The sequence below is a fragment of the Harpia harpyja genome, chromosome Z (assembly GCF_026419915.1).
Source record: "Harpia harpyja isolate bHarHar1 chromosome Z, bHarHar1 primary haplotype, whole genome shotgun sequence".
Classification (NCBI taxonomy): domain Eukaryota; kingdom Metazoa; phylum Chordata; class Aves; order Accipitriformes; family Accipitridae; genus Harpia; species Harpia harpyja.
The window spans coordinates 98011037-98037322 of NC_068969.1; the positions used below are offsets into that span (position 1 = coordinate 98011037).

Below are 26286 nucleotides of genomic sequence, written 5' to 3' on the forward strand. Positions count from 1 at the left end.
TGGGGAGCATTAGGTAATTTGAGGCCTATAATGAAATACTGAATTAGTAAGTGTAATGGTGTTGGTAGCTCCTTCCGTATGAAAGGTAGGTATCTGCATAATCTGAATTTATATGGCATTTTTCTCACCTTGTTTAATACGGCCTTACAGAAGAAAAAGTAATATACCATGAGGTGTTTCTTTCAGGGGAGAGGGGAGAGATGGGAAGAAAAACTAATTCTTAATAAATAGCATTCTTGGTAATGTCTTTATTTTAATTTCTTTAGACTATGTCTGAATGTATCCAGCTCTCATTTGCTGTTTGTAGAATTGGCATTTACACGGTAAGGCAATGTTCCAACTAACTAAATAATTTTTGTTAGTGTTAATGCCATTTGAGTGAAAAGAAGTTAGTTTTTTGGGATCAGGATTAAGCAGTGCAGTTAGCAAAAGGGATTTGTCATATTAGTTTGCGTAAACAGACTACAGCATGGTTTTGTCCTGTCAAAGAGTTAGTAATACCAGGACAGAGAATGTATTCTCCACTTCTTAATTAAAAAGGTAGAGAAAAATTCAGCCAACCTCTTAAGCTATAAGAAAATTTAGAATTCATATGTATCAGCTGCTGAGAATTCTAGCCTAATGTAATTGCTGAAGGGTTTGTATACATTTGCTTTTAAATATCCATGATGTTTGAGTACTGTCATATATTAAACTGTGTTAGCTAAATGCACATACTGTCTGGAGTGCCTTAATATTTTCCAAATGCTGTTACGTTAAACTTCCCAAACGTTAATTAAGTTACATAAAAGAAACATGAGGTTTACTTCAAACATATGTCCCAAATATGCTGTTACTCTTTTTGCTGCTCCCAGTCGTTCCAATTAATGATAACAGTTAAATGAATGGCGTGTTTCACAGAAATTCATTGTGTAAGCTCTGCTTAATTGTTTAATATAACATTGTGTAAGCAATGTATAAGACACTTGCTCAAATCATGCTTCAAATCCTGGAGCTTTTGGAGTGGGAGTGCTGCTCCTACTGTTAATACTTTTCAGGAGGAAGCCTGGCACATACCACTTCCTGTTCTGTTAGGCTGTACAGTCAAAAGTAGGTTACCTTTGAACAACTGTGAGGACTATGTACCACCAGTAAGTCTTACCTGAGGACAGAATTGCAAAGCTTAACATTGGCTTTTATTCTCAGAATTTGGTTCCATGTAGGGTTTAATATCTGCTTGAATTTTGTTCCTGTGCCATTTGCGTGCATTCTGTTTTCAACATCTAAAAGACTATTTTCTAAATGATAGAAAATAACAGATTTGGGCAATATGGACAAAATTCTCATGGAGGACACTGCTACTTGCAAAGTCAAAGGCATATTTTCCTGTGCTTTTTTAAGTTTCTTAGGAAGACTTTCTCTCTCTAAATGCCTGTGTGATAAGAGTATGCTTATCTTGAAGGGTCAGAGAGGGTTACAGTATGAGGTTTTAATGGCTGCAAGGTATACAAGCCATCTGCCAGCTCTTTAGAAGGCTGTAGTAAGCTGTCCAAATTAATTTGAGAGGATGTCCAAGTATAAATGTTGTGTAGTGCAGAATTGGGTATAAGCAGTTATAATGTATAGCAAAATATAGCCTCTGACAATAATTGGTTCTGGTTTAAAATAGGTAAGTGTGGTGCGTATACTGCAGTGCACTGCAAAGTTGTGGTAGCTGCAGTTACAGTGATAGTTGAGTAACTGATACCTCATTGTGACCTTTTGGGCAGCGAATATTTAATTTCTTCGAACATTTTAAATTACAAAATATAAAGAGCTAGCTTCATTTATGAAAATGCTGAAAGGAACTGATTTTATTGACTGCTGGTACTTAAGGGAGGAAGGTGAAGAGGATGATGACTAGGCTTCAGAGCATCCAGAGGTGCAGTTGCGGCCACAGTGTAGAGGGAAGACATGCATCCCATGTAAGGTGCATTTGAGGGCCAAAATAGTTCCTTTAGGAAAATGGTAGGTGCTGAGAGTACTTGCTTATATAGGAATGCCTGTCATTGGAAAGGAGAGTTTCAGGTGATCTGACTGCAGAGTGGGTTTGGACAGCTTTGGTGTCAGAGTAAAGGTGGAGGCCTGCTGAAGTGAGAGCTATGCAGCAATGCAGTGTGATAGTTCTCCCTCTGCACTGCTCATGCTCTGTCATGTAACTCAGTCACTGGATTTGTTGCTTAGGTATGCGAGCAGTCTGGCAGCTACCAAGTATGGTGCTCCCTACTGATGTCAAGAAGCAAATCACAAAACTCCAATTCATATTTTCCATTTAATTAATTCCTTATGTCTTGTATTGTGTGCTTTCTACTGCATGCTGTTTTTCAGATTTAATAGATTTTTTTTGTTGTTGTTAATTGATTGATTTTTATCCAAAAGCTAAGCAGTCTCTCAAATGCCAGTCCTTACCAGTACCATGTCTTCAGTTTGTACTGTATTACTTGGACACTTCCTGTTCTGCACGTCCTCAGTCCTCTTTGTACAGTGCTGCAAGTATCTTGCAAAGGCTCTTAGTCCTTTGGACTACAGACATCTTAATTGTTAGTCTGTTATCAAGCTGCTTATCAGTAACGCTACTGAGCACCCATTACTTTAGCTGTACTACTCCATTAAATAGGCTTCCTGCTTTTCAGGCCTGTGTGGATTATGAGATGGAGGAAGGGTTTATATAGTTATCTGTGGCAAAAGAGCCATGCCGCCTTCACCTACCATGACTAAGAGGATGAAGCTTTGTTGTCTTGACCTCGGAAAAACATAGATCTTTGCAAGAGCATAGAAACAGATGTGATAACCATTTTGGGGAATTAAACCAGATGAGATTACTTAGAAGTGTATACCCTCAAAGGGGGGAGTAGAAAAGCAGAGGTGATTAATATAAAAACTATAGATATTTGTAAGCAGCTGAAGTTGAACAATGTGTATCCTAAAATGAAAATATTATTATAAACTTAAGTGAAAACTTTTGGGATTAAAAAACCAGCCAACCAACCAACCAACATAAAACTCAATTTCCTCTGTGTGTTTTACACAGCTAGTACCTTCTGGCAGAAGTACCAGTCTTTTCAGACACGTTTCTTCTTCTTCCACCATACAAGTGTCTGAGTCAGATGCGTCAATTGGAAGTGTGGGAACAGGCAGATAAATTGCTTCTTGAATCTTCATGACTGTGGAGATTTTGAGCATATGACAGCTTGTAGGAAAGCTTATCATTATATTATCATTAACTTCCTTTCTGTTTCTGATTTAATTTTCTTAGCCAGGTAAAAATCATAATAAAATAATGATGGAGAGTTCAACCTACATGAACTTCAGAGGAAAAATAATCCAAAGTTTGTTGTCTTTTATAATGGTGTGTTTGCTGCCTTTATAGATACTTCAGACTCCACCTCAGAAATGGTGTGCATGATCGTATGCCTACACATCTTCTCTGGAAGGTTCTCTCATATGCTGTACTAGGCTTTGAGACTTTTTTTCTTCTCAACTGTTTGCATATAATAGTAAGCTTTTTTGAACAGGGGTAATAAGGTATTCTTTCCTCTCCCTACCCCCTAAGTATGACTCCAGGAATAAGCAAAAAGTAGTTTTCCTATCACTTGCTGTTTTGGATAACAAGGACAGAAGCTTCTTCAGTGGTGAGAACCATTCAGAAAAACTAAGGAGACTTAGTGGAAGTGTAGTCCTTTGCTGGTATGCATTAGAAAGAAAAATACTGGAAAATAACATTTTCCTTTCTCAGGAAATTGAAAAGCAACAGTTTTCCTTGATTGCAAATATGTCATCAATAGATGAACAATTAGAAAACATTTAAAAACAAAATAATGATAACAAAAAGCTCTCTATAGAGCTTTCTGCTTTGCAGATGCTGGGTATGGCAAAAGTGATGCACTCTAGCAGTGTTGCATCAATGTTGGCATCTTCTTCCTGAAAATGATGAGTAATGGATATTTTGGTATTAGTAGCCTCTTGCTTGGCTTGAATTTGTGCAGTAAGATGTGGAAGTAAATGATGCATTTATACAACTGTGCTTACTATAGTTTATATATGGTAAGTATAGTAAATGATGCAAATGTGCTTTTAGTTCCCTGGTTTACTTTGGATTAACTTACATTTGTCTTTGTTTATAATGATAAATTCATGTCTTGAAATGGTTTGACTGGAAACAGCTGGTATACTAAGGAATTTGCCTGACATTAGAACAAAACAGAAGTAATATTTATCCATGAAGTGGTGGAGGGGAAGCTCTTAAGAGAAACCAACTGAGGCAATAACTAAAGGCAGTCACGGAATAGGAGGTAATCATGGGAACATGTGTGGAAAGTTCAGGAGCCCGCCTGTGACTTACAGTATGGAAAGCTTCCTGTGAGACTCTTCCCCTCCCCGATGTGGTTTCCCATTGGAAAATGCAAAGTTAAAGTAGTAACAGAGCTCATATAGCATATCCTGTCTACTCCTCCCTTTCCCATGTTGTGTCCTTGACATGAGCAGCAAAACAAAGGCACAAAAGGGCAGCAGGAAAAAATTCTTTTATGTGTTACCCTTTGGGAAATGTGGACAATTCCATTCACAATCACTGTTGATATTCTGTGGGTAGACTGCTGGAAAGGAAAGGTACAAATATTTTCTACTTCTAGCCTTAAATAAAAGGTGCTTGCTATCACCAGAGTCTTGGCAGTGACTTGCAGCTGATGGGAGTATGTCCCGTTTGTTGTTGCAAATCTGTAGTCAAGCTGCTTGAACCATGCTGGTTGTGGTGTGCATTGCTACCTACCTAAACAGGAGAAAGAGCAGCAGAATGTTCTGATGCACGTGTTGTTTTGTGCATGTGAATGTTGGATACACTGTGGATTTTTTTGCTATGAGCTATGAGACTTTCCTTTCTACTTTTCTGAAATAAAGAAAGAATTGTGACTTTTTTTTTTTTTTCCAAATGGGGAAAGTAAGGACAGGTGAAGTGGGAAAACATCAAGATTGGGCTGGGAGTGAGGATCAGAATACAAATCTCTACCCTTTCTCTTCACAGAGTTCACTGGTTACAGTAAACTGTAGTCGAAATTGATGAGCAGCCTCTCCTTGTGGGCAGAGCTAATGTTACCTGCTCAAAGAGCTCAGCAGGTCGGTCCAACCAAATGCTGCTGCGACAGCATTACTTCCCTGAGCTATTAAGTGATACACACTGTACTTACAGCCCTTTGACAACCTCTGGCAACTACTAATTGATATCACTGGAAAAGGTATGGTTTGCCACTTTGACCTGTTACTTTGTGTCAGAATTAAATGTCTGTTTGACAAACTTGCAGGCTGCAAATAGAGCTTTGTCCTGAACTAGGAACATTATGAGCTCGGGTTGTGTTCGTCCTGATAGTCTCTACTGTCCATGGCCCCTTCCTGCCCTGGAAAACAGCAGTGTTGTTCCACAGACCATTAACTTTAGGGAGGACGAGGAAGAAAGCCCAGATCCTCATTACAAGAGTCTCAAATCTCTCCTGTTCAGACAAGTTGCTGTTCACTTGTATTTATCAAAGCTATGTGGTTAGTTATCCTGTACATAAACACTGTTTTGCATCTTCCCTTTGGAAGTCAGGATTCCTGATCTTTGGTGTTGCTGTCTTTCCAGAAAATAGCTGTGTAATGTACTGGCAAAATGTCATGTTTTGCCTTCAGTGGCTGGCCTTCAGTGGCTGGTCTGCATGAAAGATAAACTACTCCTGTAGGCTCAAGTGATGCAGGGGGTGGTTGTGTGAGCGCGGAATTTTTCTGATGGCCTCTGCTGAGCATCCTTTTTTTGTACAGTTTGCAAAGTAGCCTCTTTAATTACAAAAATAAAAAATAATTCTTTTAAATGAATGATAGATTTAAAATGTAAATTACAAGTACATTGCAAAGCAAAGGTATTCAAAGTCCTGACAATCTCCTATAAAACATACCACATGCTTGAAATTTGAGCTGTCCTGTGACTGTGGACTTGGAAAGACGGCAGTGGGGCATGTTGAATTACTAAGTGGCAAGTGTACAAACCCAGCACTTAGCTGTATCATTTGAGTTATTGAGGGGGCAAAAAGACTAGAAATGGCTCTTCAGTGAAAGTGAATTTTTTCTTTCGCATTCTGTAGTCCAGAGGTTGGGACTGTGCATAGCCTTGAGGTTTGCAAAAATCAAGTTAATTTGCAAGGATTCCTGGAGTCTGGCTGGGCAATTCTAATTGTGGTGAAAGGTTGCCCTATGATTGTGCTAAAAGTTGCATGCACTGCTCTGTGTGTGTGCAGTCACATCCTCTACTTCGTACAGTTGTGTAAGTAAGAATCTAACAGGTGATTTGCAAGTGGAAATAGTAAGTATCAGTAGTATATACTATTTATAGTATTTGCATACAGCTATTTTAGTTGTATTTGTTGTTCTGTTGTTGTACTCTTCCCAAAAGTGGTGGTGCTTTTGAGTAATGAATTGTAGATTGTTTCTGGTTGGTCTGTGTTTGCCTTTAACAGCAGCTGCACAACCACATTTTATTAGAAATTATATTTCTTGTAGGATAATTACCTTTTTCACAAGACGTCATGTTACAGCAGGAGTGGGATCAGTCTGTTCATCAGGTCTTAGACTTGTTTTGGTACTGTGAGCTGAAAAGCTTGTCTGTTTACCTTAGACTGATAAAAGACTGCTTTTCCCTATGAATATGCTTGCACTGTATCCTGAGGGCATCAGTGATATGTTACTATTATGATTACTACTGTAAATAGTTCCAACTCTGTTTTCTGAAGACATCCTGCAGTTGTTCAAGAATAGGTCTCTCTTAAGGGAAGAAGTCATACAAGTGGATAGTAGATTAAAAAAAAAAAAAAAAAAAGGAAGTGCATCAAATGCCACAGAATTTCATCTGTTATGAGTTAGCTTTTTTGGGAAAAGACCCTTTGATTTTCTCCATTAGTATGTATCTGTCCTTGGAGTTTTTAATGTTTCTCCTCACCATAAATTTGAAAATGTTTACTCAGGTATTGAAGTTAGTTTTGAAAGTGGTCTGCTGAATTTCTTGCTGCTACAGCTTTTTTATAATTATAGTCTGCTGTCTTCAAAATGCTTTGAGATTGTGTCCATGTGTAATTAAAGCCATAAATGCTTTTGGGAAGGCTGTTCTATAGCATCCTTTAGATCCTTTTAAAGTAAATAGCCCTTTTTAGATCAGCCTTGTATTGCAATGTTTGTATTTTGATCGGTTTGATTATATTTCACACAAATCTTGAATTTATTTGTATTCTGTAATATGAAGACCTTTGAAGAGTGCCACTTCATTTTTATTGGCAAGGATTTATATAGTACAAAATTGCATTGAATTTTTAATGGATTTATGTTGCTGGGTGTTATGTTGTTGAAGAGCAGAAAATGACAGTGTTTAATAGATACTGTAACTTCGTACAATGTTTCCACTGGTATGAATGTGTATAAATATACATACTTATATTTGAAAAGGTGGCTTTTGAGTGATTAAGTGTATTAGCATCTCAAATGCCATTCTGGGCAATAGACTTCTAGGAACTGGTAAGATGTGAGAAGTGATATCAAGGATGTCTTGTGTCCTGGAAAGCTATCACATGGCATGCTATAACCAAGACTGTAAAATTCTGTTTCTGGTATTGTCACAATCGCCTATGTGAATGTAGGCAAATGTCTTGTACCTCCATTTTCAGCAGTATTTGTTCCAAGGCTTCCCAAACTTGCAACTTCCAATTTCTTAGCTGTATTTAATACTAACAGTTAAAATGCTAGACGCACCTTGTTTGACTCAACCCTTTTGATGTCCTCATTAAGAGCACATGAGCACAAATTATCTGTTGTGCAGTTATTTTATTAAATATTGCACCTCAGGCCAAAACATAACCTACCCTTTTTGCTTATCTTCTTGCTCTTTGAGGAGCAGTACTCCTGTGTGCTTTCAGTACGTTTGCTTCTTCATTGAAGAGAAACGTGTAGTGCAGTGCAGGGGCCTTCCTCAGGCCAAGTCATATGAAATACATCTGTATGTCCTGTTTGAGATAAAAAGACATGGCAGAAGAGCTGCAAGACTGCACAGAGGTGATTTCATTTGCAGCACTTCTAGCTAGCACAAGGTTGAAGCCAAATACTCTTAATCTCTGACGGTTCTGTGGCAGTGTGTCAGTTACCTGGTTTGGGAAACATGCATAACTCCCTCCTCTCCTCCTCAAAACTCTGAACATCAGCCAGGTGGTGTGGTTCTGCATGTTTAAGTTTTTTTGGTTCAGCTACTTATGGAATTACCTTGATGTAATCTGCTAATGTTTGTCCCTGTCTTTTCTCTTTCATGCCACAGTTCAGTTAGTAATTATTTTATCTATTTTCTACATTCCCATCCTGTTCAGTTGTCCCTTAAGCATCACATTTGTGTTCTTCACCTCTCTGATGTCATTCTGCTTCATCCTGGCCTCCTCTGTTAGATCAGACTTCTTGCCACTGACAAAAATAATGGTTTTTATTCTGTACAACTCACTTCCCTTGTACCTCAGACTTGTTTCTTGGTGTTGCTTTATTAATTGCCTCCAGTTTTAGCACAGAGTGTTTTTACTTCTCCAGTTTGTTGGGGTGAGTGGTGGAAGGGTGTGTGTGCAGATGAAACATTTTGAGGTAAATTGTGTGCTAGAATCTCTTTCCTTCAAATACCATTAATAACAGTTTTTTAAAGCACTGTTCACACTGTAATGTAGTCAGACAACATACACTTCAACTTACGGAAGATGATGATTTGTTCCCTTATTCTAAAACTGCATATATTTCCAAAACATGGGAGATTTTGTTTCTTAGCCAGGCCTGTGTTGTGTTAGTGTTCTCTTGAAGATCTGCTTACTTCATTTTGCTGTCAGCTTGAATTATATGGAAGACATTCCAGTGCATTTCCGTGGATTATATACTCTTAAGTAAAAACCGCTCCGTATAGGGTCATACCTCGAGGCCCGACAGAGGTTGATACTCTGTTCTATTCCTAGCGTAGTCTCCGCTATGACAAGCAGGCTACAGGCAGATAGGGAATGTATCAAACACAGCAGTGTGTGTGTAAACTGTGCAAGTTCTGTGCCGCATGCACTTCTTGTACATGTGTGGAAAACAAGGTGGGATTTGTTGTGAAGTTGAACCTGTATAGACAAAAGATCCCGGAATGTTGAAGGGAAAGTGAAACGAGACTGTAGAGTAGAACTTGACAAAGACTTTTGATTATTGATATCAAGGTTTGCGTTTCAGATACTTTTGCCTTGCTAAGAGTTGCGTGTTGTTTTTTCTTTGCTTGAATTTATTTGCTGTGGAAGAGAACAAATCTACTACGAGAGGCTGAAAAGAGCAGGTTGGGTCATGTGGGATGTTAGAGGGAAGTAGCTCTTGGTTTCAAGGGTTCTGAAATGCTTTTCACTGTAACATCTCACTTGACTTTGGACAAGAAGGTAACTCTGAAAGGGATCAAGTGTGGAAATGCACACCTTGACATAGCAGATTAAAAAGCAGAGGCTACAGTAGCATGAGAACCCCAAATACCAGACCTCAGCCTTGCAGGCAAGAATAACATGGGGGTCATAAAATGGAGTGCTAAATCCAAATACCCCATGAATAAGAAGGCCAAAATGTATATATGTGTATATATGTGTGTGTGTGTGTATATATATATATATCTATATGTAAAAAAATAGTTGCTGTGGAATGAGCTATGCTGAGCCAGTGGAAATGTAAGGCTCTAGGACTGTTGGATAATGAGCAAGAAAACCACAATAAAAGAAACTGAGGTTTTAGGTGTGTGTTCTGCTGAGCCTGTAATATAATGTGAATTAATCTTATATAAGCTATCACCTTCTAATAGTAATCTAGAGGATGGTAAATCGGCTTCAGATGGAGAATATGAATAAAGCTCTTAGTAAGTATGAAATCTGAATGTATTTGGAAATGCCTGTGCAACTCTTCTTCATAATGGTTTTAATATTCTCTCTGCTTGTATTCCTGACTGTTGCAGCTAGTGGCTGAACTTTCAAACTTCCTGATGAGACACAAGCTAATTTTTTTTTTTTTTCAGCAGGGTAAACTGAGGTGTAAAATGCAAACAATTTACTGATATTCCACAGCAAGTTCTAGACAAGATCTTGTGGTTCTGAATCACAGTACGTGGTATGACTGATATCTGGGCATTTTAATTCTGACATTAGCCACCTTTTTTTTTTTTCCTAGCTTTTTTTTACTGTTGAAATTAGAACATAATTAGAAAAATACGTTGTGATTGAAAATCTGTTTCTGAATTCTAGCATGGGATTGAGAGAAGATAGGCTTGTTTTGTGACTTGTTTTGTGTGAGGCAGGGATTTTCCCTTTTAAAATTCTGTAGTGTAGGAGACTCCTGAGGAAGGAAGATGTTAGTAATTTGCTCTATTTCTTGAATACTATTGCAAAGAATGCCATTTGGTTTCATGTTGTCACTACTCTGTCCTCCTTCTGACCTCTTTCAAGCTTTCTTTTCAAGGTTTCTTTAGGTGAGATAGGTGTGCCAGATAAGCTGGCATCTTTTTTCTCTTAGCATCTGGTTCTAATTAAGTAACCATTTTTTCCATAGATGCTAACTGTGATATTGTATGTGACCAGGGTTCAGGATTTTCTATTTTTGATCCCGTTTCCTTCATTGCTAGAATATTTTTGTTAAAAAATTTGTTATATTTCAGCATGTGTATTGCCTGCTTACCATAACAATTGCTGCAAGGAAGGTCGTCTGCTCTTAATAAGGAAAAAACATTGGGTGGAGAACTGAAAGGAGAGAGTGCATAGTAAATGTGGTGCCAAAACTTTTATTTATTTATACAAGTCATATATCGATTTTTACTGTTATATGCTCAGTATATTGAACTATTGCGGGTCTTTGTGACGTGCGGAAAACAGACTGCACAATCGGTGAGATTGTAAAGTAGGTATGTTCATTCAGCGCTGGGCAGCACGGGGGGTAGTCCCACCAAAGTCGTGCGCGCCTGATTTGGCAGTTCACTTTAAATTTATACAGTCAAGTGTTACATATACATAGAGTTTCGCAATATGCCTATACATAGGCATTACCTATCCCCGCTTCATATTATGATTAGCTCTAGGAAGTAATTTCCATAGTCTCCTCTCAACTGCGCTTGCGCAGTGCCTCCTTATGGTGGTCGTCTGGTGGTCATGAAGATGAAGGCTGTATGTCTTCTTCACAGTGAACTCTTAACCTTCTGTCCCTGCGCAGACTCAGTAGTCCCTTGGCATTTGTCCAAATCACAAGGTCGGTCTTGGCTGGTTCTTGGAGTCACTGCTGATTCTTATCAGGGACTATCTCCTGTCCCAGTCAGCCTCAACAATGGAAACGTTAAACATCACTTCTCATCCCCTTGGGCCATGTCTACCTCTATTGAAACTTCTTTAATTTCATTATAAGCTAGATAATTATTAAACAATTCCTATCTACATTCATATATCTACTATATCTACTAAGGTTCCTTTGGTTCCCCGTCTCATTTGTGTTGCTGTTTAGGCACTAGGCACTGCTGTATTCCTTAGCTCTTAAACTTGACTTCACTTACTTCTGTAGACTTTCTGATGGTTATGTCTGTTTTGTACTGAAAACAGATTCCTTATTTAAAGAGTAAGCTTTGATTCTTGGTGGGGCTTTGCAAGAGTTATTTAGGATACCAAAGAAGGTCTTTCTGTAAAGGTCTCTTCAATGGCTGTTTTGGGTTTGTCAAGGTTGAAATGCCTCCTTTTTAAAGAAGGGCTTAATAGAGAAAAGTGCTATATAGACAGATGAATTAATGGATTAATGTGTTGCTGATGCAAGATTTCGCAGAACAGATTGGTAAATTGTAAGAAGCCTCAGAAACAGAGGGTCTGCCTTGATGCACAGATGATTCTGTTTTTCATATTCACATGATACAATCATAAAAATAGGTCTGAAAGGAGTGAGAGTCATCCAATTCATCCCTGGCTCAGAAGCAGGATGTGAGCTATGGCCAAACCAGTTCTGACCAGACTGGTTCTCTAAAAACCCCCAACAGATTCCATAACCTCCTCTGGCAATCTCTTCCTGAGCTCGACTAGCTGTGCTCTTCTACACATTGTTTTTCTACGACCTAACTTAAATCTCCTGTTAATCTTTCTTGCTACAGTTTAAGCTCTTCTTTGTCTTACACATAGCAAACAGGTAGAGAAGGCTGTTCCTTTGTTGTTTGAAAATTGGTTGTTGAAGCCTTTTCAGCTTTCTGTAAGTTAACAGATGGGTCATTCAGTACAGAACCCCGAAGTAACAACCAGAGTGAGGAGTTATTTGTGTGGCAAGTTACAATTCAGAGGTGCTGCTTTGTAGCTCCCCTTTGTTCTTTTGCCTTATTTACTTCAATGTAACAGGACTCAGAAGCAGCTCATTTTCATGCTGAAGATATTAAATTGCTTGATGAGGGTCATTTACTGGGTAGGCACTCTTCTGTCAAGGGTACCTGGAAAGAGTCTTAGAAGATAAGCTTCACCAGTGTTAGCACTTGTTTCTATTGCCCAATAAAACCAACACAAATATACCTGGATGTTCCTAGAATAGTGGGTGAAACCAGGAAACAGATTCAACATTTTTTTTTTCTTTCCTCTTTGTTATAAGACTTACCAGTTGTGACTCAGCACCTCCTCTGTAGCAGTTGGGAAGATACGGTTTTTACAGTGACAAGATTCTCTCCCCCGAAGAATAGTACACTTTGAATGAAAAAGCATTGTGAATGCTTCCATTATTGGATTGTAATTGGTTAACAGGGAACTTGAATTGCTATGAAATTAGACTTCAGGTCTTAACTTCTTGTATTACTTACAGACCAATTATTTTCAGTGCAGCTGTTCTCTGTGATCTTTTACAGAGGGAACTCATTCTATTTCTGATTTAACAGTAAGGAAGTTGCTATGTAAAACCTGGAAATCTGTTTATAGGGTTGAGTCAATATATGTGATTTTTATGGAATGTAGTGCTGTTTCTTTCTACGGCCAAAAACTGGTAAAGTTGAACAAATTTTAAGTTTAGTGCACATTCTGCTTGCATGCCACCAAAGGCCAACGACTGGCTGTTAGCCCTAGGGCTCTTGTCAATTGATCCAGGACAGTCTACCTGGTTGGATTTACAGTCTAATAGAATTATTTCTTGTTTGGTTAAGCTTTTAGGAAGAGGGAAGACCTGTAGGGCTTTCAGTGAGAGTATGTTTTGTTGCTTGAATTAGAGGGGGTGAGGTTAGTTAACTTTTTATGCATAGGCATTTATATGGTTATGGTGATTAAATTGTAAAGCGAAATAATTGGTGTTTGTTCAGATGTTTTTTGCTTCATATAAAATGAATTAAATGGTTTATTGCCTTGCTGCATTTGAATGAGTAAACAAAGTACAGATTTCAAACCAGTTAAGGTGTCCACTTTTCTACTTACTGTTGTTTTCAAGTTTCTGTTTAGACTAATCTGCAGTCTAGAAAGTTTCTTTTCTGTCAGGTTTGTTTGCTTTGGAGTTTATCCAAAAGGCACTTGCTTAAGTAGTTTCTCATGGCTTTTAGAAATCCACATTCCAGTTGGGGGAAAAAAAAAAATTTTATTAATCTAGGTACATAATTCATAATAAATTCTGTATCTTCTCCGTCTGTTTTATGTTTGCATAATAAATGAAGTATAATGTCTATTTTAAATTTTTAGATGCCTTCAGTAGCCATAGAATGTGCACTAAGAAATAGGTATCATTGTCAGAATGCCAAAAAATACTGTGAAAACATGAATATTTCCAAGAGAGATATTTTTCTTAACAAGTAGCTGCATATTTTGAAGGATAAGTTGAGTTAGATCGCCCTCAAAATTCCAAATTATGCTTGGCTTCAGGTTTCAGTAATGCTGTGTTGTTCTCTCATAAAGTTGAGGGGTCGCAGTCAAAAAGGTTGTTAGATAAACCAGTGAGTTAGGTAAACCAGCAAATAAAATGGGTATTTTAACACGTGTAAAACAAGATAGCTCTGGGATGCCTAAAAGTTAAGCATCTTTTTGTTGATCTTGTTGGTAACTATGAAGTTGATGTCATATGCAGGTTCTGACTGTGATAGGAAGATTTTCAGCTACACATCACAGGTATATGCAAATAGAAGTGGTTTTCTAATGAAAAAATATTGCATTAATTTTAGAGGTCATGCTCCAGATGTTACTTGATCTTCAGACAGTTCTTGCTATCTTTCATAGCGTTATGTTAACATAACATTAATTACAAAATTGTTTTGTAATCTCAAGAGAAAACAAAGGTTTTCTCTTAATTTGTGGTTTAATGATGTGGTCCTACTTACCAACTGCATTTGAATTACAAGTTTCAAAATCTATTAGAAGGTCAGTAATTTTTCTTGGAGGACAGTTTCTTGATTTCCCTCACCAATGTGCTCTCATTGTGAGCTGAAGGTGCAAATAGCAGTACTCACCAAAGAACATGATTTTTGGTGCTGTCACTATCAAAATGGCAAACTGAGCTATGTCAAATCCAGCTGGTTCAGCATGTTTAAGGGATGAGACTGTGCAGCTGATTTTAGAATCTCCTGACTTTGAAATGCCTGTATACAGTCTCTGAGCAGCAGTTCCAAATTGTTTTATGTGGTGGAATTAATGTTTGAGTGCTGCATTTTGGGAGAAAGTTAATGTTAATTCCCCTGTTTAAAACAGATCCCAACAAACAACCAGAAGTGGAATGAAGTTCAAGAGCAAAGAGAAGAAGCAGCAAGTTGTTTAGGGAGAAGAAAAAAAATACTACACCCCCACCCCCCCCAAAGTGGAAGTGTGGAATGAATGCTTAAAGTAGGGTAAAAGCAAACTCAGAAAAATGAAAACCACATGAATGAAAATCCATTTCCAAGCAATAAATTTCTATTGATTTTTTTTTTTTTGAGCAACATTTGTAAATAATTTGGTTTTGGGCTAGTTCCTGAACTGTAGAATTAAAACAGAGATAGATCATATTATTATATATTTATTATTATATATTTTATTATAAGACTTAATTTTGAATGGCATCTTTATTTAAAATAAAGCCCAAGTATGCAAGAGTGAGCTGCTTTTGTGTGGTGTCACGTGAGATGATTATCTAATAATTTGAGCAGATGGCTATATGCAAATTTTGTCTTAGATGTACCTGTGTAAATGTGGAAGAAAATGTTATATTTTTAGAATTTAGTGTCTTATGTTTTTTTCAAAAAGCCTGAAAGCAGAATGCATACTTCAGAATGGTGGTTTAATAAAATGAAATACATTTTACAGTGATCATGACATTGAGATAATTTAAAGAAACATTCTCTGTTTAGTGAGGACTTAAACAGTTGTGATTTGATGTTTTTGAGGGTTGGTTGGGCTTGGTGTGTTTTTATGGTACTGGTACTTTTTTTTTCTCCCCTCTGCCCTGGCAGGTAAGAGTTGTTTTGGTCTTCTCTTACTGAAACACAGTCTATGAGTTGTACTTCAATTCACATTTCTTGTGGTGAAATACAGGATTATTCTAGTGTATAACCTTCTACTTAGTCGCCATCAATACTAATAAATGAAATTAAAAGCAATTATGTATGGGGCCAAAGAGGTCCTATGCTAGTTTGTAGCTGATGAATATCTGTATCTGGGGTACCTTCTGTGCTGTAAATCTGCTTTGGACTCATTTTGGCTCCTTATCCAGGGTTCTCAGAATGTGGTATGAAATAGAAGTGGTCAGCTTTAATAGTTTATGTCCTCAGGCTTGAGAAAATACAAGTAAATCTGCACTACTGCTGGTTAATTTCTGTGCTGGTTAATTTATTTCAATGCTGGCTGTTGTCTTCTTTGCTCATTCGTGTGGGTGAGGGGTTTCCACTTGTGCTTTTCATCTCCTGCTCTGCTTTGGCTGGACTCTCTTTTGTCTTTGATGGGAACCCAACTGCACTTGCTCTCAGAAATGTGCATGTAAAGGGGAAGCATGTATTTTCATTGAAGACTAACTTGAGTAATTAAGTTTGCTTCAAGCTCTTAAAAGACCTAGTACCTAGTCGTGATAGACCATGCATGTGTATGCTGGAACATCCTTGTAAGATAGTGTGAGAGGGTGTGCTGTCCTTGCATAACTAACTTCAAGATGAGGAGCGCCTGACTGTAAGCCGTAACTTCTTGAGGTAGCTGGCCACTTAAAGTAGGTGTCCAAAGTGCAAGCAAACCTCAATTATATTTCAGTGCAGTGCTGCTGTAATTAAGCCAGAAGAGGGTCCTTATGTGGTCTCTGTGCCCAGTCCTACCTCTTTCAAAGGTTAGGAGTCTTAGAAACACGCAGAAAGTCGTAGAAAAACAGTTGTGCAGAGCTATCACTTGACAAACATAGCCTTCTCTGGCAAAACTTGTTTTTGGCTCAGTCAAAATATTTTTATGAAGTTACATAGACCTATAAACAATAACATGACTATTTTTTTCTATAGTTCAACATCCCCCTTATATTTCTTTGTGTAAAGCTTAAAACCAACTGCTTCATGAGGAAATGATAAGGATGGCTTTATTTTTGTTGGGGAAATCCAGGTTGAAGGTTCTGAGTTGCCACACAGTGTGAATTGGAGGATATAAGTACCGGGGCCCGCCCTCTTTTAGCAGAAACCTTTATAAAGCTTTACACAAAGGGGTCTACAAAACATGAACTAAACTTTTTTTCCTAAATGGCTAAACAGGATGTAGATATAAATAATAATTCAATACAAACTTACTTTGGTGGAGCTTTCTCACACACAGCTTCTGGTATGTTGAGAAATGTAGTTTCCTTTTAGAAATAGTTCTTTCATTAGTTTCCGGACAGTGCTTAAGATGAATTCATACTATTTAAAAAAATAAATAAAATAAACCCTCTTGTTCCAAGGTGTTGTAATCTCTTTAGGTTAACAGTAATGTATGGGGGTGTGTGTGTGTGTTTGTTTGGGGTTGGTTTTGTTTTTTGTTTTTTGTTTTTTTTTTAATTTGGTGTTTTTGAAATGCATTGGTCTTAATGAAAAATTGTTAAGATTTTTCTTAACTCTTTCCAAAATATTCAGAATGGTGATCAAGTACTGGAGTAGAGACTTCTTGTACATACCATGTTAATAAAACAACCGTATAGATTCTGTCTTTTTAGGGCTTTCCTATACATGAACACAAGTCTACGGAACATTGTCCCCACAAAATTGCATGCCCGTCTATTGTAACAAATACTGCTTTATCACTTTAAAACTATTTATTTTTGTTTTGTTTAAATGTGCCTTCTCAGTAGCTTTTCTGTGGTCTGTTCCATATAGCCAATCTCTCTTGCTGACATGCACATTCTACATAGCAAGAGGGAGATACTTTTTGAAGCTACCATAGACAGAGATTTAAGGACAGTTGCAGAACGTGAAACCACTTCTGTTTCTGGCTATATGCTTGACTCTGTTTTATCTGTATCTTGGAGACACTGTCCTACCTTGAGGGCAAATTATGGTTGATGTAACCTGAAGGAAATGGTAAAACCTGAGATTGCCTGTCATAGGGGAGTTTGGAAATACCTTTGTATGAAGGCAGGAAAGAAATGCTTGTCAGTCTTGTTGATGTTATTACCTCTTGTTCAGTCAAGCTAGTTTTGAGTCACTGGGGTGTCTTCAGACTTAAAACACACTGGGAGTGAATTCGGGCTTGGTTGTTTTTGTTTGTTTGTTTGTTTTGTCAGCAGAATAGTTTGTATCGAGTTGTTTCTCACTTTGAGTGGTGTTACCACAGAACAGGCTGTGTTTCTTTTTATTCTTTTGTATTCTCCTATAAGCTTGATATTCTCTTATTCTGTAAAGTTAACTAGCTTTTCTCAGAAATGTTTCTTTTTCCACCCATTTGCCTTTCCCATTTAAATTTGAGATCATTCTCACAGCAATACTAAGCTTGACTAACCATATAGGTTTGCTAATTTCCAATCTATTTCCTTCTCCCATGGGCCATCTTGTCTCAGCAGAAGTAGTTTCTCCATGTAGTCAGGACTAGTTTATAAAGCCTACCCCTTTCATATGAATATCTGAATCATTGAGGGAAGCCAGGATCAGTTTTTCTGTCAGTGCTGGTAAGTGCTTTGTGCTTTGCCTTCAACATTTGCTTTGCTTGGTGTTAGGATTTGTGTATTTATTTTTTGCATGTCTGTGGCTCAGCTTCTGCTTCACTCAGTCTCTTGCTTTGATGACTTATTTCAGTCTTCTACTTCTTGAACTGTATCTAAATGGAAGGTCTTTTGTGATACTCAAGCTAAGATGTTTTGTCTGTAGATCAAAATAATTCTGCATTACTGCCCCCTTATTGTGTGTATGCAGGGGACTTTGGGGAGGATTCTGAGCCCCAAGAGGTGTATGCATGCACTGTGCACTCCTCCTTCCTTTGCCTTTTCTATGGTGGTTTCTTTTTCTTTTAATTGTTGCAAATTTAATGCTTACTGCCTCAAGTGCAGGGTCTGCAAGATGTTAGCAGCAATTTCTATGAAGGTTCCTTCTGTCATCCCCCTCCCACCTTTTTTTTTCTTTTCTTTTTTTAGTGGTCCTCGTTTTAAGCCAATTGCTTGTCTAAGCCCAGAGTTGTGAGGCTCTGTCTTCTGTAAGCTACTGACTGCTAAAAGTTCTCTGTGGCTGTTTGGTTATTCTCTGTTTCTTTTCTACCACATTTCCTGACTGTGAGAAGGCAGTTGTTCCTCAGAAACTTTTTCTGGTGTTGGCAAGCTCAAAACATTGGCAATTTCTCCTTTTTATTTTCTGGAGAAATGTTGGTTTTCTGGCTTTGGAATTTTTATACTGGCAATCTTTAATCTACTGTGGGGAGCTGGGAGATGACAGCTCATGATGTGTACAGGGGATGGGAGAACAGGACAAAGTTAATGTTTGAGATTGTTCAAGATATTCCATGTCAGATCTTTATGTGGATATCTGCTCTTGTGGAAAGTGTAAGTTAGTGACTCAACAGTGATCCTATCTAGTCCTGTGTTCCCACTGAGAGTGGGAAGAGTCAGCACAATGCTTTATCTTGAGTTTACCAACAGTGTTTTCTACGTTAAATTGTGCTTTCATGCCTCTCTCTGAAGTTTCTGTGAGCCCTTATTCACAGCTTTTCAAATGTGCACTGTTGCTCAGTTTTCTTCAATCTATAGTGAATAAAAACTTTCCTGAATGAAGGGCTGTGGTTCTCAGAAGCTGATAACATGTATCCTCAGAGAAATTTCTGTGAAATCTGATAATGATTGCAGCTTTATATTTAAAAAAAAAAAAAAAAAAAAGGAAGGAGAGGGGGGAGAAAATTTGTTTCTGCAGTTTATCCAGTCACCCATGGGATTTGGGGAAGATGTTTATTCTTATGCTAAGCAATTGGTTAGTTTTATGGTAGCCTTTTCTGAAGCATTGGAAGGAATGTGGAGAATGGTGGGCAGTCATCTCGATGTTCTTAGGTGCTTGCCTGGTCTCTGGTTCACATGACTGGAGTCAACTTGACTGGTAGATCTGAGGTCAAGAAGATGTTTTTTCTGAGGTCAGACTGTCCGGGGTGTGTTGCTTCTTTCATTTCCAGTACGCTGGGAGGCGGTTTGCCCACTGTGCACCGTATTTTACCTGCTCTGCGCCCTAAATGTGGAGCTCAGGCGTTGATAGTACCCGCATACTGCCAACTCTCTGTTTGTGGCATTTGATCGAGTCTCCTGATGGCTAAAGTAATTTAGTGTAATTGAAGTCTCGGGGTCTGTTTTATAGTAAAATTTGAATAAAATTAATGGCATACAGGTTAATGCATTGAATACTCTGGTGATCATTTCCATCTTTTAGCTATAGCATAATTGTACTTTGTTTGCAAAATTAGTGCCAGAAGCAGTGATGATACTTTTTGTAAGCAAATTACTCGGCTGAACATGATCTATTTTTCTGCCTGAGCTCCAGTCATTATTTTGGCTAATACTTGTGCATTGCTCGTTTGGCTGTTTCATACCACGTATTGTTAAATTGCTGTCTCCTTCAGTTGTCTTGCTGCTCACTGCTGCATGACTGGTCACAAAAAACACATCCTACAGAGCTATTCCATGAAGATTGCATGCTTCTATACCACATGGATGTTGACTGATGGCTTGACACACTGTGCTTGCAAAGCAGTCTTTGCTTATTAAAACTCAGAAGAGATTGCCATTCACAGTGTGTGGTTTAATGTAAAATACTGAAAAAATCCTGCTAAGTTTGGGGGAGCGATTATAAACCACTGATTTCTTATGTGAGAAATGCTGCTGATTGCCCTCTCCCTTCCAGGAGTGTGGGTTTGGATACTGGGAGATTCTGTGGTCCTTCTCTGCCTTTAGTTTTCAAGTGGACATTGAACTATTAAATATGTCATTTATTTCTTTTTCCTAATGTCTCCAAGCCTTTTCCAGAAATTCATGGAGAATTAAAAGAAGCAAAGATTACCATTTCTCAAACTTACACTGGTGTTTCTCAAAAAAATTTGCAGACTTGGTCTGTTGCATGTGTCTGTCTTCAAGTAGCCCTCCCCATTCCCCAGCACTGTCTAGCGAGAGTTTACATTACCCATGGTTGGTTGTCTTATCTTTAACTTCTAGTAGCAGCTTGTTTCTTTCAGGTCAGGAGAGTGAGAAACAGCTACAGTTTCTGGATGTAGGTGTAAAAGTTGACTCCCTTGTCCTGAAGTGGCTGAGCTGTTGCCAGCAAAAGGTAGATAATTGTTCCCTGAGTAATAAAAGTACTTCAGTAGCTATTGTGAATTATGTGTGTTTTAAATCTTGCTTGATATTGTTGAATCTGTTAACTGATGGACTCCGGGCATGAAAATTAATATTAAAATGCTATTTTGTCTTTCATCAGATACTTAATGAGTAGGTACACAGAAGTTGAACAGACTGTGGCATAAATTATGATCTCAATATACTATTTGAAAGCTGTAATTTAGTACAGGAAGTGGGCTTTTGTAGATGACGTCGAATTGAGTGTTATAAAAACATGGTCTGACGTAGTCTTGGTATGTAAACCAATTGAGTTGTAAATCAATTTAGTTGTCTAAACTGTACACAAAGAGATTTCCTAGATACTGGTTCAATGCAGAAAGTTAATGAAACCCAGAAACTGGGGTTTTTTTCATAGTATGTAGTAGAACATCATGCTATAAGATTGTTCTGGAGTTAAGAATTTAATAGCATTTGAAGGATTAAATGTTTGTATGGGTATTTAAATCATATTTGCACTGAGCAGCAAACACTTTTAGAGAAGACCTTAAACCTCAGGTTTTCACAATATAACCTACAAAAGAGTATTTCGTAGTCTTATACCTGTATACTTCAATTCTCCTTTGTGCATTTTCTTTCAGCAGCCACCATCAGGCACAGAAACTTGTATGGAAGTTAGTGTTTTGTTCTTCCTACTAAGACAGAATCCCTAAAAACAATCAGTTTTTGTGAAGTTGCAGTCTATGTATACTTACTCAGCCCCGTTTAACATTTGCTACTGTCTCCTGAAGGTTCTGTCCCTGGAAAGAACCCAGGATTAAAAAAAAAAAAAAAAAAAAAAAAAAAAAATCCTCTTTGACAGATACGTCTGTTAGTAAACTCAGCCCAGTTTTAACACATCATCAGCCTTCACTTTCTGATTGCGATCCAATGCAGAAGATACAGAATAACTGTTAAGCAGAATCTTTGCAAGTGGCAGAGATATGTAATGTTCTGGTACTGATGACAAAACACTTCCATGTCAGTGTGCTGACATCTGATTTCTTCTTGTTCAATAACATCTATAGCTATGGTCATAGGCACCTTTGATCTGCCTGGAATGGATGGAGAGAGGTATGGCTGCCCAGCTTAGCTCCTAGAATATAGTTTGAGTGCTCCCATATCTGCTTGAATACAAGGTCAGCCGGTTTAGCTTAAAGCACTGTGTTTGACAGCTTACACAGTTGTCTCTTCGCAGGAAAGCACGTGAGATTCTTCATGTATTCCATGCCATTGATTCTGACATGTGAGTGGCATTCTCCATCAGAAGACTCATATATCAAACTCTTCCAGACCATTGGAAACTTACCAATGTTGTTTTAGAAACAGGACTTGAACACAGGAGAGGTTAGAACTGTCTGGTGGCAAAGCCAAGCTATCGTAGATTGGGAAATATACAAGCAAGTTAATACTGACTAATTTGCCTTCTGTGTTTCATGTGTGTTTTGGTGTAGTCTTTAATTACTTACATTGCTTTGTTTTCCCTTGTCCTTTCCCCATAGGACCCATGAGTCATTCACTGCACAGGATGGGTGGTGGTAATTTAATTAGCTGCTCTTAACAATTGTGGAGAAAAAACAGGTGGTATTGCCTCGTGTTCTTTTCTGCTATTTGAACACTTTTTTGAAGGTAGAATTAGAATTCAGAAATGGCCATATTGGGTCAGTCCAAATAAGTCTCCTGACCAGCAACTTGCTTTAGAAAAGCCATAAAAAAATGCCTGTGGAGGAGTAAGAACAGAAGAGTGTATGTGCTACTGTTACCTGATGTCTTACAAGTTTCCAACTCTTCTAAGCGCAGGCGATTTCGGAGTTAGTTGTGGTTTATGTCCTTATTAACATCAGTAGATTTTCATCTCTGATTATGTCCAGTTTCTTCGTGAAGTCAGGCAGAATCCACAGCCTCCTTTCGCAATGAGCTGGTGGTTCTTCAGGTGAACTAACAGTTACATGATGAACCGCCTCTTGTCCTTTTGAAGCTATCTCTGATGAGCTTAATTCAATGGCTCTTAATCCTTGTAGTGGAAAAGACAGCATGCAGTTACTTCGTACCACCACCCTCTAGAACCTACTTAAAGCTTTGTAAATTTGTCAGACCTCTCAAAAATTCTCTTTTCCAGAATGAAGAACCTAAGATTGCTTAGACTGCTTCTTGAAGGAGAAGCAATTCCACATTTTGATCATCCTTTTTGTCCTTCTAGGAACCTTTTCCAGTTGTTACCCTTTTTGAGATAAGAGGAATAAAAAAATACAGTGTTAGGTATAAACATGGTTAGATTGAAACATAGATTTATACCATGACTCGATGATGTTCCTGTCCTTACTTCTAACACTTGATTTATTTTTTTGAGAACTATCAAGGACTAAACTGCTGTTTTCGTGGGACTATCATAACCCAAAATCTCATTCCCGAGTAATGTAGTGGTCATCTTAGACCCCATCAGCTTATTAGGACTGCAGTTTTCTTCCCCTCCATGTAGATCTCTTTATTTGTTGAATGTCACCTGCCATTCTGCTGTCCATTCAGTCTCACAGTGTCCCTCCATGAATCTTTAGTCTGTACTGTTTTGAATAACTGGATGTTGCTCATTGCTCACCTTTGCCACAGCAGATATATCACAGATCCTTGAGAAATTTTGCAAGTGGCCTCCCTCCATTGCAGGAATTGACCATTTACTCTTACCCTCTGTTTCCTGCCACTTAGCGAATTACTTGTCCATACAAAGCTTTTCTTTTTCTGTCACGACCACTTGCTTTTTGTGTTTGAAGAATTTTGTAGAAAGCTTTCTGAAAATCCACCTTGACTATGCTTTTATGAATCTTTCTGTGGTAGTCATGGCTACTATGTCTGGGTACTTCACAAATGCTGAATTTTATTTAATCATATGTCTGCGAGGTTGTAAAATTTCTTCAGTTATAGAAAAAAGCATAGAGCAGTTGAAGTCCAAACTGTGTAATAACTTAATGTCCAGTTTCAGACGCACACTCATTTTTTTTTTTCCTCCAGAATTCATTTTTCTTCCAGAATTCTCCGCCTCATAGAACATGCCATCCATTCCCTATATGGATCCATAACGTTGACTGTACTGGTGACTAGTTCTTCTCTAAATCACACTCCAGAGTCTCATGTTGGGTATCTAAAATAGCATTGCTGTGGTTTAACCCCAGCCAGCACCTAAGCACCATGCAACGGCTCACTCACTCCTCCCTGCTCCCAGTGGGATGGGAGAGAGAATCAGGAAAAAAAAAAAAATAACACCTATGGGTTGAGACAAAGACAGTTTAATAGGACAGAAAGGAAGAAAATAATGATAATAATAAAATGACAATAATAATGATAAAATAATTGGAATATACAAAACAAGTGATGCACAATGCAATTGCTCACTACTCGCTGACTGATGCCCAGTTAGTTCCCGAGCAGTGATCCACCCCTCCGTGGCAACAACCCCAGTTTATATACTGGATGTGATGTCACATGGTATGGAATATCCCTTTGGCCAGTTTGGGTCAGCTGCCCTGACTGTGTGCCCTCACAGCTTCTTGTGCCCCTCCAGCCTTCTTGCTGGCTGGGCATGAGAAGCTGAAAAATGCTTGACTTGGTATAAACACTACTTAGCAACAGCTGAAAACATCAGTGTGTTATCAACATTCTTCTCATACTAAATCCAAGACATAACACTATACCAGCTATTAGAAAGAAAACTATCTATCCCAGCCAAAACCAGGACAAGCATTTATCTTTGAAATGTGTAAGTGTTCTAACAGAGCCACTCTGTGGCAGAAGCAGCAGTAGAATTACATTTACCATGCTGGTGGTCTTCTGCTTGTAGTGAGAAAATCCCTTGCCGTGTTCAGATTTCTGCAACAAATGATGCTGCAGAGTCTACAGATTTGTATGACAGAAAATCTGTTGTGATTTGTCCTCTGTGAGTCAAGGATTGTTGCACTGCCATTGTCTTCACTGTCAAAAGACTTAAGAAGGGCAAGTTAATATCATTACCAGAGATGTTTCTTTGTCACTTCAAATCTGAAGTTATTGTTTATGACACCAGCTGGTCCTCTGGCACCGTCCAGCATAGTGTGGTGTGCAGAGAGTTCAGCAAAGGCCAGAAATGCACGCATTGATCCAAATAATGACATATTGCCAAAATGCAGCAGTGTGACAGGAAACCATTTTTAAATCTTAATCACTGACTGTGCTCATTTACTCTGCCCAGGATTTGTGTGCAAATGTTGGTGCTGCGTAAATAATTTGTGCTCTTGCATTTTGAACTACACATATCCGTCTTCTGAGAGAATTAAAAAAAACCCAAAAGTTGAAATTTCTGGAGAACAGGAAGTAAAATAAAATGTGTAACAGGAAAGAGCATGGAAAATTCTCATTTCCCCACTGTTCTATTGTAGAGGAAAAGCTGGGCTTGGAAAGAGGCAGGTTATGCACATGGATTTTTATTCATATCCGGAGTAGAACTGGATTTGATCACCGTGTCCTGACATCCTGAAATGAGGTCTTACAGTCCCTAACTAATGTTAGTTGGTAGTCAACACATCCTGGGGTGTGCCCAAGAGGTCATGGTAGACCAGCCAGTCAAAAGGTTTCTGCCTGATGCAGTCTTGCAGCTCTAGGAGGGTTATAAATTAAGACCGAATGTGGAGTATGTAATTGTCATTAGATAATAAAATACAGTAGATAGTTGTCTGTTCTACTGCTTTGGTGCTGCAGGAGGGAGGAGGCACAGAGTGAGGGAAAGGGAATGGGTAGGAGAAAGGAAAAAGGGAAGTGGAGGTTTCCTTCAGCCAGTAGCCATCCTCTCATGCTTCTGTTCATCTTGGCGTTTCTCCAGGGGGAATCTAAAAAGATTTTTAGGATTTTTATTAACATTATAGAGTACGTTAAGACTTGTACTGTTCCAGTATTGCCATATGTAAAGCTGTTTTACCACATGCACAGATGGAGTTCTTCATTGGTGTATTTAGAGAACCTGAAAACTTACTGTAATTAGTACAGAAAACAGAAAAGGAAGAAAAATAGAGTAAGGGAAGGGAAAAATAGGTAAGTAGACCTAGAGAGCATATGTGATATACTGATTGGTAGGAATGATCATGTACATATTTGTACAAATATCTGGGGTTTTTTGTTTGTTTATTCCCCACAGTTGCTTGCATATCTGGGACAATTTTTCCATTGGCAAAAGAAAACTTTAAACGGAGAGTGGCTTTTAGAATCCTTTAGTATAGGCCACATAGCTGACAGTACAGCAGGAAAAACAGGGAAGTGTGTAGACTGCAACTATGGAAGAAGACAGCCTTTCTGCTGGGTCTTAACATGTTGACTTCTTGCAGTGTTTTTATATGTAGCTACTAATTTAGTTGAGCAGAATTTTAAATTCATGTGTAGATAGAGTCTAAGTGAAGAACAGGAGGGTCAAATGCTAGATTTTATTTCTCATTTCCTTCCCTAATAGTTCTCATTTTCCCAGTAACATCTGTTTTCACAGGC

At 38.2% G+C, this 26286-nt stretch overlaps 1 protein-coding gene across 2 annotated transcripts in view; it reads left to right on the forward strand.

Moving 5' to 3' along the window:
• Positions 1–26286, forward strand: part of ARL15 (ADP ribosylation factor like GTPase 15) — a 230536-nt gene that overhangs the window by 14529 nt on the left and 189721 nt on the right. The window contains exon 3 of one of the 2 annotated variants that reach the window (XM_052777363.1): positions 267–323. The exons of the other annotated variant lie outside the window; for it this stretch is intronic. Coding sequence (XP_052633323.1) covers positions 270–323 — 54 coding nt within the window. The 5' untranslated portion in view covers positions 267–269. The remainder of the gene's footprint in view (positions 1–266; positions 324–26286) is intronic. 2 annotated transcript variants of the gene reach the window in all.